Raw genomic sequence first — 14,739 nt, 5'->3', positions numbered from 1 at the left:
AAAGAGAGAGAGAGAGAGAGAGAGAAAAAAAAACATTGATGTCTCACATTGATTGGTTGCCTCCAGCGTGAACCCTGACCGGGGCCCAGGATCAAGCCTGCAGCCAAGGTACATGCCCTTGGCTGGAATCGAACCCAGGACCCTTCAGTCCACGGGGCCGATGCCCTAACCACTGAGCAAAACTGGCTAGGGCTTAAAGCACCATTTATATCACTGCTTATATTTTGTTTAGAGTGAAAAGCTCACCTCCTCACAATTAGCTTCCTAGACTTGGTGCTAAAGCCTTCCTCCACACACTACAGAAGTGGGCTCAACAGGATTATATGGAAAAGGGAAAGAGTCATTTTCCCAATTGAAGAGGACTTTTGAATGTTTCAGTGGCCAAACATATCTAAATCATATATCTAAGCCAAAAGGCAAGAATTTTTACTGTTGTGGGTAAGCTTTAACTGTGAAAAGCATCGTATCAGTGTATTAATTGCCATCGCTTTTCGTACTGTGTTTCTGGGGAAATGTAAACCATAGGAATAGTTTCTGCCCTGTCCTTAGAGAACATTACCATGGAGGATATTTTCCCCACAGGGTAAACAAAAGAAAATGAGCGTGAGTGCAGAAGTTGTTTTACAACCAGGGAGCTGTTACAGGTGCTTGAGCGAGCTCGATAGAAATGACCAAGTGAGGGGCTGATGGAATCAGATGACTTAATGAAATACCAAAAGAAATCTTAGAGCTTGTGCATTGCATATATTGGTTGTCAAATTGCTTTTCTAAATTGATCACATTTGACCCTGATGGTCAATACATTATTTAATACATTCTGAAATTTTGTCCACACTGGAGTACGATTTCTCCCTGAGATCGACTTGAATAGTGGTTAGTCTGCTTGGTTCTTTGCTCCTGATCTAGCCACCCCAGGACTTGAGATCTTTCTTCCTCTGGTTCAGGAATGAGGAACACTGTCACTCTGAGAGGGGGAATGGCTTGTTGACCAAGCAGAGCTGCTCGCCGGGGTTCTATTTCTCCCAGCTGGCACCCTCACAAAGCCAGCCTCTGGGTAAGAAACTAATGATTTCTACTGCTCTTTCAGTTTGACCTTCTAAGGGACATAGGCCTGCAGAAGTAACCAGCCAGCCGTAGCAGAGCACAGAGAGGCACCTACAACTCCTTCCATAACCAGGAAAGGCTACTGCAGATACACCAGGGCGTGTGGGGGCCCACATCATGTAAAGCGAGGGAAGGCTGGGTTTTAAGTAAACAGCCCTTAAAACTCTTTGGCAGGTGGGTTGCATTAAGAGTAAGGGAGGGTTGAAAGGCAGGGAAGGCATTTTCCTCTTAGCAGTGGCAGAAGCTTCCCAGCAGCCTTCCTTCCTCACTTTCTGCCTGGCTCACTGCCTTCTCAGCAAGCTCTGGGGAGCCGTGTCCTCGGGTTCCAAGAAGGGCTGGAGAAGGTCAGGGCATAAACCAGCCCCAAAGCACTTTGGTGGAAAAGGGAGGCTCCTCCGCATTTCCCTTTCCTGCAGGCTTGCCCTGGTTTTTCATGATGTCATCATTCATCATTGTGAGCTGATTGGCGGTCCCAGGCCTTGGCCAGCTGCCCAAGGCCAGAGGGCAGACAGAGATCCCAGGACAAATGTGCAGTAAGCCCCTGAGCATGTGCAGAAATGTTGTCATCAGTTCCACCTAGAAAGATTGGGTGGAAATCAGAAACAGTAAAAGTCACAAGATCCTATCCAACTTTCTCTTCCCTGAACGCCTGGGAAGAATTCAGGGGCCTCTTGCCTGTGGATGGAGAGCCAAACCCTGGAGTGGGCCTGGGTGTGGAGGAGGGACTGCTCTGCCAGATGGTTCATTCTCCAGAATTCAACCTGTTTCCTGACTCCGTGGTGTTTGAAAGCAACTTTGTCCAGGTACTCTGGAGTCACTCAGAATGGCGGGCACTCCTTGATTCTTCTAAACCTGTTCCCAAGATGTGACCAGGAGACTCTGTCCCTGGAATGGAGTGAAGTGAGAGCTGAGGAGAGAAGTCAGTAGGCCTGGAATGCAAGGCCACCTCCACTTGACCCTGACTTTGCAGAGCCCCAGACAGGGCTTCTCCTGCAGACAGTTGTCATCCTGGGGGAGAGAGGCCAGGTGTTCTCTGCTCTGAGTGGAGGATTTGGTATCCAAGTCCCCCAATTTATTTCCTCCTCCAGGAAGCCCAAAGCAGATGATCAAAGAGACAGTGAAACAAGATGCCCTTTGAGGGTTTCCAACAGAAATGCTAATTGATGAGAGAACAGAAGCTGGCCCCAGAGAGCCCTGGGCTCAGGGTGCAGTCCACTGCTTTTCCATCAGGAGGTATCACTGTGCAAGTGATTTGCACACCCTGGATCCCAGGGCCCTCTAATGTAAAAGGGGTTGGACTGACAGGATTATATGCAAGCACAGGAGGCAAAGGCCTCAGTACAGGGGCCCTCCGTGCATTTTTGTTTCCCTTCCTGGGCTCTCTTCACAGAACTTGGGAGTTGCGAGGGACTTTACAAACCAAGGAAGGTGTGGGAGATTATAGGGCCCCTCAGAGAAGGGCCAAAGGACTTTTTTCAAAGAAAAGCCAGGAAACGGTCTAGGGAGGATTCATGGGAATGTGACACATTCCAGGGAACTCCTGGGTTATAGTTCTTCTGGGCAGTTGCTGACAGTAGGTAGTGTAAATACTATTACAGTTGTTTAACCAATATAGGCTTAAAACAGTAGTACTCATCTATCCATGATTCACCTTCCAAAACCAGGGGACATTTGGCAGTGTCTGAAGACGTTTTTGGTTGTCACGATTTGTGGGGAATGAGGGGCAGTGCTACTGGCATCTAGTAGATAGAGGCTGAGAATGCTGCTAAACTCCATACAGTACACAGGACAGCCCCTTTCCCCCAAAAATCCTGGCCACAATGTGAATATTGCCGAAGTTGAGAAGCTCTCAGCTGAAACATATTCCTGCTTCTGCCAAATGCTCAGGCTGTGCCTCCGGGGCTGCTTTGCAGGTCAAAAAGGGCAGGAACTGGATTGACATCTACAAAGCCTCCTATACCATGGCCTTAGGGGTGACCTCGTCTGTGCCCTGCCTGCCCCTTCCCAACGTCCTCCTCATGGCCCGTGTCAAATGGCACCGGGGGCAAAGCCAGACATGGAACAGACCATCTACAGCCCCAAACATTATCCTGAAGAGGTAAGTGACACCAATGGGAATGAAGGACGAGTGGGCGGAGGGGTAGACCCAGAGCAAAGGCTGCTTTGAGACTAAACTCAAGGTAGGAGAAAGCAGAGAAGTCATCAGCAGTGACATTAATGTTTTTAGACAACAATAACCTAAGACAGTGAGCACACTGGAAGCACCTTGGTCAAGTAGGGTAAAGGGTGACATTGTATGGACAAGAATGAGGGGCCAACCTACATGCCCACTTCTCTTCTCACTGCACTTGCCCCACTGAATTCTTAGGAAATCTCTCTGCCAAGGGGCAAGGAAGCAGTGAGATCTGGCAGATGGGGCATGGGTTGGGAGCCGCAGGTTCTAGCCCTTGGCACGTAGCTAAGGCTCATATAGTGTTTGTCATAAGTTACTTGCTGCATCTCAGTTTTCTTACCAGTAAAATGAGTGGAACTAAGTGTCATTAGAACTATAATATATACTCATATCATGCTTGTCTAAATGAAACAGCCCTTTTTAGCATTTGAGCCTCTTCAAGTAATCTGTAGGATATTCAAGAATCTCCAGATATTCTCAGAAATCCAGGCAAACCCTCGATTCCCCCCTGTAGCCTCAGTGATGAACTTCTCCCTTATGCTCTGGCGCACCTACAGCAAGTACAGCCCAGCCCCGGCTCACTACTCGACCCAAGGCCAGGGCCCTGAGCCTTAGCTCCTTCTAGAAGTGTACTTGGGACACCAGGGTCAATGACTAGACAAGCTGGACAGTGGGGCCAACTTTGCGGCAGGGGATGGTAGCTCCCTTTGTGCTATCAAGAGGGACACCGAAACACCCTGTGACCCTAGCTACCTTACTCCTAGGCTGTCTCTGTCAGCAGGATCCTGGGACGCCAGCGTGAAAATCCTGGCAGGATGGGTGGAGGTTAAAATGCAGATTCCAAGGACACCCCAGACCTACTGAATCTGAGGGGTATCTTCAGATGTCTGCATTTTAAACAAGCTCTCCAGGTGAATATGCTCTCCCTAAAGCTTGAGCCCTCTGCTAAGCACTCTCTTTCCTACCCCCAAAAGCCTCGGTCCCGAAGGAGACACTCCTGGTTTTAATGAAGACAGGGTTGGATGGGAAGCAATGCGGTTGTCAGTGTGTGTCTTCCCTCATGCCTTCAGGATTCTCCCACTGAAGTTCGTGGAGCTCCAGGTCTGTGACCAGCTTCAACGCATCCTGCGGCTGAGGACAGTCACAGAGAAGATCTACTACCTAAGACTCCACTCGGACCATCCTGAAACTGTCTTCCACTTCTGGACCCGACTAGTTCAAATTCTGCAGAAGGGCCTGTCCATCACCACCAAAGACCCTAGGATTCTTGTCACTCACTGTCTGGTACCCAAGAACAGCTGCAGCCCCTCAGGAGACTCTAAGGTAGGTGGGCACCATTGCCACCTCCAGCCAAGGCCAGAGCTGAGGAGTAGAGCTTAGGTGAGCTGGTATGTGAGTGAGCACCCCATGAAGGCAATCCCTGCCTTTAATTGAGGTATAATGTACAACCAACTGTAAGATTCACCACAACCCAGTTTTAGAACATTTCCATCACCCTAAAAAATTCCCTTGTGCCCATTGGCAGTCATGCCGTTCCTATTTCCTGCCCTAGACAGTCATCGATCTGTTTGCAGTCTCTATAAATTCATATTTGCTAGACATTTCATATAACAAAATCCTACAATGTATAGCATTTTGTATCTGGCTGCTTTCGCTAAGCATAATTTTTTCAGGCTCATCTGTATCATGGCATGGAGCCAATTCTATGGCAGAGTCACAGACTATGAATAATTCATTCTTTTTTAAAAAAAATTAATCTTAGAGAGCGAGGGAGGAAGGGAAGGGCAGGAAGGGAGAAACGTGAGAGAGATACATCGGTTGGTTGCACAGGCCCTGACCAGGGATCAAACCCACCCCCTTTTGGTGTACAAGAGGAGGCTCCAACTGAGTGAGCCACACCGGCCAAGGCTCATTCATTCCTTTTCATTGCTGAATAGTATTCCACTGTATAGATATGCCACATTTTGTTTACCTATTCATCAGTTGATGGACATTTGGGCTGTTTCCAGTTTGGGGCTGTTATGAATAATGCTGTTATGAACATCTGTGTACAAGTTTTTCTGTAGACATAGTTTTCATTTGTCATGGGTCCATTCCAAGGAATGAAATTTTTGTCATATGTTAGGCTTACCTTTAAATTTTAAAGAAACTGGCAAACTGTTTGCCAGAGTGGCTGCACCATTTTACATTCCTACCAGCAACGCTTGAGGGTTTCAGTTTCTCCACATTCTCACCAACACTGGTATTGTCTCTCTTTTTTATTAAAGCCATTCTAGTGGATATGTAATGGTTTTACTTTGGATTTCCTCAGTGGCTAATGATGTTGAGTAACTTTTCATGGGCTTATTAGTCATTTATGTATCTTTTTCTGGTGAAATGTCTATTCAAATTTTTTTCTTTTCAAGTTTCACATTTATTACTGAACCAACTTAGTGCTGCAGGAAAAAAATCAACAGGAAAATCATTGTTCCAATAATTTCCCAATTGAAATGCCCACTGTCCAGACAGTAATCTTTTCAGTCATTTAAAGATGCAGGCAACCTGGATACAGCGTAAATATGTGAGCCATCTGTCATGTGCAATTCGTTATAAGCCCAGTTTGGTTCTTCTCCAATGTCTCCTCTTGGAATTATACCCAATTTTATTACAAGTTTTCATCTGAACTCATTGCAGAATGGCCAGTTCTACTTTTGATTCTTGGCCGGGAACCTCTTGATCCTGAAAGTCTTGTGAGAAGACATGATGGAGAATCAATCTCACGCACCACGATGGCAAAGAAGGAGCTCAAGTCTTTGGTGAAATGCCTATTCAAGTCTTTTGCTGAAAAACCCCTTTTTAAACTGAGTTTCGTCTTCTTGAGCTGCTATAATTCTTTGTGTATTCTGGATACAAGTCCTTTATTAGATATATGATTTGCAAATATTTTCTTCCAGTGTGTGAATTGTCTTTTTATTTTCTTAATGGTGTCCTTTGTGGAGCAAAAGTTTTTAATTTTGATGAAGTGCAATTTATCAATTTTTTTCTTTTATGGATTAGATTTTTGGTGTTGTAGCTAAGACTTCTTTGTTCAACACAAAGTCACAAGTATTTTATCCTATGTTTTCTTCTAGAAGTTTTATAGATTAAGTTCTTACATTCAAGTCTATGATCCATTTTTTAAAACATGTATTTAAAAAATTTTTTTAAATATGTCTTTATTGATTTCAGAGAAAGGGAGGGGGAGAGAGAGATAGAAACATCAATAGTGAGTCATTGATCGGCTGCCTCCTGCACGTCCCCTACTGGGGATCCGAGCCCAAAACCCCGGCATGTGCCCTGACCGGGAATCGAACCACAATCTCTTGGGTCATAGGTCAGTGCACAACCATTGAGCCATGCTGGTCAGGCTCTATGATCCATTTTGCATTACTATTTGTGTAGGCTGTGAGGTAAGGGTCTCAGTACTTTTTTTTCTAAAGTTTTTTTTTAATTGATTTTAAGAGAGAGAGAAAGGGAGAGGTAGAGAGAGAGAGGAACATTGATGATTGATGATTGGCTGCCTCCTGGGTGTCCTCCATGAAGGATTGAGCCCACAACCAGGGTATGTGCCTAGGGTCTAAGTATTTTTTGTTTTCACATGTGGATGTACAACTTTCCCAGCACCATTTGTTGAGGAGATTATCCTTTCCTCCATTGAATTGTCTTGGCACTTTGGTCAAAAATCAATTGACAGTAAATGCAAGAATTTATTTCTGGATTCTCAATTCTGTTTTATTGATCTGTATGCCTATGCTTGTGCCAATACCACAATGTCTTGATTAATGTAGCTTTATAGTAAGTTTTAAAATTGGGCATTGTAAGTCTTCCAATTTTGTTCTTTTTCTAATTGTTTTGGCTATTCTAGATCCTTTGCATTTCCATATAAATTTTAGGATTAACATCAATTTCTACAAAATAGATCGCTGGGATATTGACGAAGACATGTTGATTTTATACATCAATTAGAAGAGAATTGCCATCTTGACAATACATGAATATGGAATGTCTTTCAATTTATTTCAATCTTCTTTAATTTCTCTTTGCAATGTTTTTATAGCTTTCAGTATATACGTTCTGCACTTCTTTTGTTAAATTTATTCCTAACTTTTACTTTGTGGATACTACTTTGAATGGAATTGTGTTTTCTTAATTTTGTTTTCATCGTTCATTGACAGTATATAGAAATACAATTGATTTTTGTATATTAATCTTGTCCATTAGATAGAGTATTTTTTGTGGTTCCTTGGGATTTTTTACATAAATACATGTCATCTGCAAATAAAAGACAGTTTTACTTCATTTCCAATTCATACACACTTGTTTGTTTATTGCCTATTGCCTTAGCTAGAACCTTCAGTACAGTGTTTAATAGAATTGGCAAAGCAGACATGCCCAATCTAGGAGGAGAACATTGAGTCTTTCATTAAGTGTGATGCTAACTGTGGGATTTTTGTATACGCCCTTTATCAGGTTGAGGGAATTCCCTTTAAGTCCTTGTTTATTGAGAGTTTTTATCATAAATGGGTATTGAATTTTTTGAAATGCTTTTTTCTGCATCTATTGAGATGGTCATGTGGTTTGCCCTTTCTTCTATTAATGTAGTGTATTACATTAATTGATTTTTAGATGTTAAATCAACCTTGTGTTCCTGCAATAAATTCCACTTGGTCATGGCGTGTATGTATAATCCTTTTTATATGTTACATGATTTAGTTTACTAGCATTTTGTTAAAGATTTCGCATCTATGTTCATTAGAAACATTGGTCTATAGTTTTCTTGCGATATCCTGGCTTTGGCATTAGGGTAATTAACTAGCCTCATTGAATGATTTGGGAAGTGTTTCCCCCTCCTCTGTTTTCTGAGTTTATGAAGAATTGGTATCATTACTCCTTTAAGTATTTAATAAAAGTCACCAGTGAAGCCACCTGGGCCTTTTTGCCACAGGCCTTGGAGTGTGGTATAAGACTGACTTGAGCTACAGCATAATCTCCATGAATGTAGGGATTTTTATCTGTCTACTTCATTGCTCTATCCCCAGTGCCTGGCACATAGTTGACATTCAGTAAAGAATGAATGAATGATTATGAGCAGTTTGTACTTCTGGAACACCTTTGGGGTATCACAGGCAACAGGAAAGAAAGCAATTTTAGCCAGGTGTAAAAAGCAGATCTATATAAGATGTTTCTTAGAGAAGTTAATTTTTTAAACATTCATTAAATTCCTACAATAAATACTTGATTCCCCTACATTTAAATATAAAACCAAGTAGCATAAGCTTTATTAAAGTTTATATGGCTAGGCTATTTGATAACATATTAAGGTATATTAATAAGAATTATCTACTAAATTATGTTTAAAGTATTCAATGACAATATTATCCTTGGGCACCAAAGGATATTTATAATAATACAGGGGATATAAGCAGATATGACCTCAGAATTTCCTCTCTGAGCCCCTGACATGGCCACCCAATTTAATAGTTTGAATTCTAACACTTTAGGGTCTGGACCATGATATTAGGAAAATACAGAGATTCTCAGGTCTTAACCATCTGGCTTTGCTTTTTTTTCTCCGTCTAGTTAGTACAGAAGAAACCCCAAGCCTCCCAGCCCAGCGAGAGCCTCATGCAGTTGATGGCCATGGGAGAGAGTGAAGCTCTCTCTCAGATTTTTGCTGACTTGCACCAGCATAACCGATTCAGGTACATGACTTAAATCAGGCCAGTCTGATGTCCCTTCCTGCAGCGCTGATGGCCTGGGTGGTGAGGTCCAAAAACCAGGTAACTTGGTTAATGAGCCCATGGAGGGGCATGAAATACTGCCACTCAGGGTCCAGGGTCATCCCTGACTCAGGGCAACCTTTCCCCAGTTCTCTTTGCCTCACCCTCTTTCTCCACACAGCAAGCATAGTAGGCTTTACTCCAGAGGAGAAATTTTATAAAAAATGAAAAGTGCTCTGGCCAGGTGGCTCAGTTGGTTGGACTGTTTCTCTCCCCTTCCCTCCCTCCTCCCCCTTCTCGTCTCTCTAAAAATCAATAAATATATCCTAAGGTGAGGATTTTAAAAAAAGAAAACTAACTCTCCAATAATAAGTTAGTATCACAGGTGGAAAAAGTAAAACCTAATTTCTAATCCAGTTCCTAGTTCTGCAGAGAAATAAACAAAACATTGTTTAAAACACTGTTTACTCCTTGGGTTCCTTGACCTACTCACCTGGCCTATGGTTGGGCTTTATGGAGCTTCTGTGGTCATTTTCTCAATGTACAGTCTGTACTGGAAAGTTCCATTGTACAGGCCTATTTTCTCCGTGCCTGAGGAAATGGCCCTGTACATATAGTTGACTTAGGGTTTGCGTCTTGAGACTGGTTGGTATGAAAGAAACAGGAGTTGAAAGTACTTGGGGCACTGGGCACTATGACCAGAGAGTGACGATTAAGTGGGACCCGGGGCCCTAGCGAACTTGATTTGTGGGGGTTTTTTTTGGGAAAAAAAAAAGAATGGAAATAAATTGTATCACCAGAAGAGAAAAACGAAGTATCGAAGGAGATTTTTGTCACAACAGGAACTAGCAGTTCAGAGATAGAACGACAAAAAGAAAGTTTTCTTTTGGAGTGCTGTTAGTAAACTAAAAACCAATAAAATCAGAGAAGACAATCTCTAATAGTGGGCAAGGGCTCACACAGGACTGGGCTCACGTCACTGCTCCAACCGTGAGCCCATGGGCGCAGTGCTTCACTCTTCTGGGCCTCAGTTTTCAGATCTGTACAATGGAAATTATGATAGTTCCAAACTCATCCAGATATTGTCAGGATTAAGTGAACTCAAAAACATGAAGTGCTTGACATGCTCCTCAGCAGATTTAGAGGCAGATTTAAGTAACCTCTCAATAAATATTAACTTGTATTATGAAGTCTGCCTTCGACTGGAAGTAGAAAAGTATTAACACAAGAAAAAAACTTGTTAGTTGCTCACTGTTAAAGAATTTTTACTGGGGTCATCACTCTGCATATCATATAGAAATCTGTAATTAAGAAATTTCTGGATCCAGTATCACCCCAATAAATTCAAAAGGAAAAAAAAGAAATTTCTGGATAAGATATCATACTGCTGAGCTGGGGAGTGCTGGGCTCTAATAGAACAAGATATGTTGAAGTCACTTTTTGTCTCAAAATGTTTAAAACGTAAAATTTTAAAATTATTATTTGAAGGATGGCTTCTGTTTATATTCTGTGGCCACAATTCAGTCATATGATCACATGCACTGCAAGGGAGGCTGGGAAATGCATTCTCTATTCTGCATATGCCCAACACAGAATTAGATGCTTGCCCCAGAGGGAGAAGGGAAGAAGAAATCCTGGGGGCCTATTGGCAGTCTCTGGCACAGACAGCTTTGAATATTTCCAGAAGGCCAGAGGAGACTAAAACCTGAAAGAGAGATGGGCACTACCCAGGTAAAGCGTGGAAAACTTTGGGCAGGTTAAGGGAAGATTATGAGTGTAAGGCTGATGCTCCACCTTGAGAAAGAAGCTTGGTGAGTTTCGAGAAAGGGAAGGAAGCCCAGGGTGGGAAGAGGGGTGGTAATGGAAGGACATTAGTAAAAGCAGGCAGGGACCGAGCCAGGCAGGACCTGGGAAGCCATGCAAATGAATTTAGACTTTAGAGTAATGAAAGCCTTAGCACCATTTTTAACTGGGAGGTGACACGATCCAATTTGCATGTTGAAAAGGTTATGCTGGCTGTTGCAGTGACAGTTGACAGGAAGAGAGGGAGAATAGGTGTGGACCAGCCGGGAAGCTATGGCAACCCAGTCTGGGCTGTCATGTACAGAACAGATCAGAGGGATGTGAGAAGCAGGGGCAAGTTAATTTTTGCTCTACTGTTATCTCAGTAACTGCTTTGTGCAGACATTTAGTTTCTTCTCTTTAATTCCCCAGAATGAAGCCCTGAGTGATGACTGTTCTCATTCAGGCAGGCTGTAGTCTGGTTGTAATTATATCAGTTTTTGCATGTTGGCATCAATGTGCAACTTACAGCAAGTAAAATAAATGGCTGAGACACAGCACGGAGCAGATGGAGCCCCACCCACTCCTCCTCAGCAAAACCAGCAGCATGGGTTCTGCCCCCCAGCGCTCCACCCCATCCCACCTCCCCCTTTCCCAGTTTTCCTTCCGCTGTTTTAATGTGTCACACCCACCCAATAGAGCCACAGCTGGCCTTTTGCAGCCTTCTATCTGCCTCTAAAGCTTTTGTGTCAGGGAAAATATAACTAGAAACAAGATTTAAAATCAGATTTTCATGCTCTGTGTTTGTTTCCTTTTGCCCTTCATTTCCTTGATCCTGAAATGGCTGGAGTTCCAGGAGTAGCAAAAAGACCAAGACCAAAAAGGACAGCTCAGGTAAACAGAGGGGGCGGGCACCCGTGTCTCAGAGATCCTTTTGCTCTGCAGATGTAGGAATGACATCGCCTCCCTCCAGCTCCCGATCGCAACTTTCCTAGCTGTCAGGATGTCCTTTCATACCTTAATTTTAGTTCCTCTAGGCTCTTTGGCCACAATAGTCAATTTGGCACCAAAGCCTACCAATTTCTTTCTTTGAAATGTTTCCTAAACCGACAGATCCTACCCTAGTCCACTTTATTACGTCTTGCCTGGACTACTGCAGCAATCTTCCAGTTCTTTCATTCATTTGCTCGTTCAGAAACATGCACTGAGCACGTGGTAAGTGCCAAACACTGCTGAAGGCTTTGGAGTCCCAATGAAGAGAGACACAGTACCCCCTTCAATGGGTTTATAATTTGGTCGGGTCAGATGGGTGAATCCCCAAATCACAAAACCTCTTCTTCCAGGCAGCATTCAAAGCTCATGCCTGGGGTACCACACAGGCACAAAGCCGGGGGGTGCCTCACTCCTCCCAGGAAGCTGTCGCTGAGGCCTAGGGTCTGAGCCAAGTCACAGAGGGAGAGGAAAATGGGCTGGCTGAAGCGGATGAGTCAGGGCATTCTGGGAAGAGAGCATGACACATTCTGGAAACAGCAAGCTGACTCCCTGTTTATTTGCAGGTTCTGGTTTACCCCAAATCCACTCATTTTGGCGTGCGCGACTCTACATGAACTGCCCCTCTCTTAACTCACCTGGCTACTCTCTCCTCCTCAGTTAGGTGCCCTGTGCCTCATCTTCTCCAGCCCAAATCTTCCGCTCTAGTCACACGTGGACCATCCTTCCTCATGCCCTAGGCACCCCTCCTCTTCCCCCTAACTCCGATGCTCCACTCTAAACCCTGCCTGTCCTTCCAGATACACCTCACAACACCTTTCTCCCCAGACAGATCTTTCCTTGGTCAGACACTCTATACGTTATTCCTTAGTTGTTTCATAGGTTTCAATCTTGTTTCTTCAACTAATACTAAATTTTTTTCATGCCTCTGAATTATTTTCTCCATATTGGCTCAGGCAGCAGCTATAATTTCCTGTTATATTTAGTAATTTAGAGGAGTTATGGAGATCCCAGGGGACCTCTGCCAACTTTCATTCAAACCACGGATTACAAGCTCGGCTGTCTATAAGTGGTATAAATTGGCAAAGAGTGTACATGTCATGGATCTAAGAAATGGTTGACTTTTCTCTCAACTCTATTATAAGTAAAACAGCAGCTGGGCTGATAGTTGGTTTCAACATTGAGGAGACAATAGGGAGTGTTGGGGACAGTGGCAATGAGAAAGTGAAGGTTTCAATTAAGGCTTCAATTAATTGTTTCCATGCTAGAACACAGGTCTGGTGTTGCCAGGTACTCTGATTTTTCAAGAGAAGCCAAAAAACTGGATTTTTATGTGACATATCCCCTTCCCATAAAAAATTAAAGCATAGTATAGGCCAACAATTAATGGACAAGCAAAACGTATCTACAGGCCAAGTGCATCCTGGAGGCTACCAGTTCCCAGCCCCCATTCTAAATGGTGAGTGGAGCTGATGCTGGTCCACATTTTCTCCAAGTCTGTGAATGCTTTTACATGTTAGGTGACTGATAATAAAATGTTCATTCATTTCTGTTTTTGCACATACATTCAATCACACACACACATATACACACACACACACACACCATACCCTTTGAGGTTATAGCTGAGGAAAACAGAAATAGGAGCTATTTCAAATATATCCTGGGACTGCAGAGAACAACTAGAATTTCAGAGTCATAGGCTATCTGGTGTCACAGGAACTACTGCGCCCGAGATGTCCCTAGGCTGATTTCAATTAATCATCCTGAATGTCCTCAGAACACTTCTCTTTCCTTGGAGTTGAAGAAACCCCTCTTTTCTCTTTGGACCAAGTAGTGTATCCTTTCATTCGGAAGGGTGGTCACGCCCCAGCCTCTTGGAACTTTTGGAGAGAGGGGTGTGGGGGAGCTACATTATGGAAAACCAGCATCCCAAAGCTTACCTGTGTGGCTAAACCTTTCAACTCCCCATCAGCAGGTGGTGTGACCTATTGAAGTACTTCTCAAGCCTGAATGTGCAGACTGGGGGTCTTGCTAAATGCAGAAGCTGATTCAGTGGCTCTGGGTGAACCTGAAACTGTGCATTTCTCTTTTTTTAATTTTTCAATTACATTTTGCATTCAACACCATTCTGTATTAGTTTCAGGTTATAGCACAGTAGATAGAGACATTCATATAGGTTACAAAGTGTTCCCTTGAAACTGCATTTCTTACATGCTTCCTGGTGATGCCAAAGCTGCTGGGCTGCAAGCCATCCTTTGAGTAGCTGAAGCCAAGTGGACCAAGAACAGGATCTGGCTTATGGCCATCTGGATTCAAGCCCATTGCCAGTTCAGCTAGCTGACTCTCCAGGACAAATGCACTCAGTTAACCTCTCCAAGCCACACTGGTTCCCTCCTCCTCCTAACATTGCCTTGCTCACACGATACAGCGGTAAAAACGTGGGCTTAGGAGCCAGGCTGCCTGGCTTTGATTCCTGACTCTGCCTCCTCATTACGTGACCATGGGTAAATAACTTAACCTCGCTGAGCCTCAGATTCCTCAGCCATAAAATGGGACTATGGAAGTGCTGACCTCTCGGGGTCTTTGTGAGGATTAAGTGAGCATTCATGGACATAATTGTTTAGAATAGTGCCTGACTTATAATAAGCACCCTACAAATTTGGGCCCTACTCTGTGAGTGTGCTCTGTGAATTAAAGTACAAACAAATGCATTCTCTTTCTTACCTAGAGAAAGAAATTTCCTTTGAAGATAGCATCCCTTGCACCCGCGACCTCAGTTGGAGGGATTCCTTCACCTATGGAGAGTGGGAAAGAGAGAACCCCTCCGGGCCACAGCCCCTCTCACTCCTCAGCACGTTGGCAGCCTCCACGCGACCACAGCTGGCCCTGTTCATAGGTATGGTCCTGGGATTAGTCCGGCTGCCTCCATGGGATAGACCTAGAGTTTGA

General features: G+C 43.8%; 2 protein-coding genes across 2 annotated transcripts; one reads left to right on the top strand and one right to left on the bottom strand.

The window, feature by feature from the left end:
- Window positions 1-1,661: 1,661 nt before the first annotated feature.
- Window positions 1,662-14,739, top strand: GARIN1B (golgi associated RAB2 interactor 1B). Its single transcript, XM_087821330.1, has 6 exons — window positions 1,662-1,907; window positions 3,018-3,202; window positions 4,348-4,600; window positions 8,876-8,997; window positions 11,654-11,691; window positions 14,519-14,739. The coding sequence occupies exons 1-6, from the start codon at window positions 1,662-1,664 to the stop codon at window positions 14,737-14,739; spliced, it is 1,065 nt and encodes a 354-aa protein (XP_087677456.1).
- Window positions 5,864-6,018, bottom strand: LOC107537327 (large ribosomal subunit protein eL39-like). The gene is given in 2 exon segments (XM_087821388.1): window positions 5,864-5,958; window positions 5,961-6,018. Coding segments are annotated over 2 exon segments (153 nt in total).

This window comes from Miniopterus natalensis, chromosome 10, assembly GCF_054644295.1.
Source record: "Miniopterus natalensis isolate mMinNat1 chromosome 10, mMinNat1.hap1, whole genome shotgun sequence".
Taxonomy (NCBI): Eukaryota; Metazoa; Chordata; class Mammalia; order Chiroptera; family Miniopteridae; genus Miniopterus; species Miniopterus natalensis.
This window is presented reverse-complemented; position numbering and strand designations above follow the sequence as displayed.

Excerpts from the sequence above, each read along its gene's own strand:
- GARIN1B (XM_087821330.1), top strand. The coding sequence starts at position 1,662 with ATGTTGTCATCAGTTCCACCTAGAAAGATTGGGTGGAAATCAGAAACA. Across the intron at positions 1,908-3,017 it reads TTGAAAGCAACTTTGTCCAG|GTCAAAAAGGGCAGGAACTG; the intron begins GTACTCTGGAGT and ends GCTGCTTTGCAG. Across the intron at positions 4,601-8,875 it reads GCCCCTCAGGAGACTCTAAG|TTAGTACAGAAGAAACCCCA; the intron begins GTAGGTGGGCAC and ends TTCTCCGTCTAG.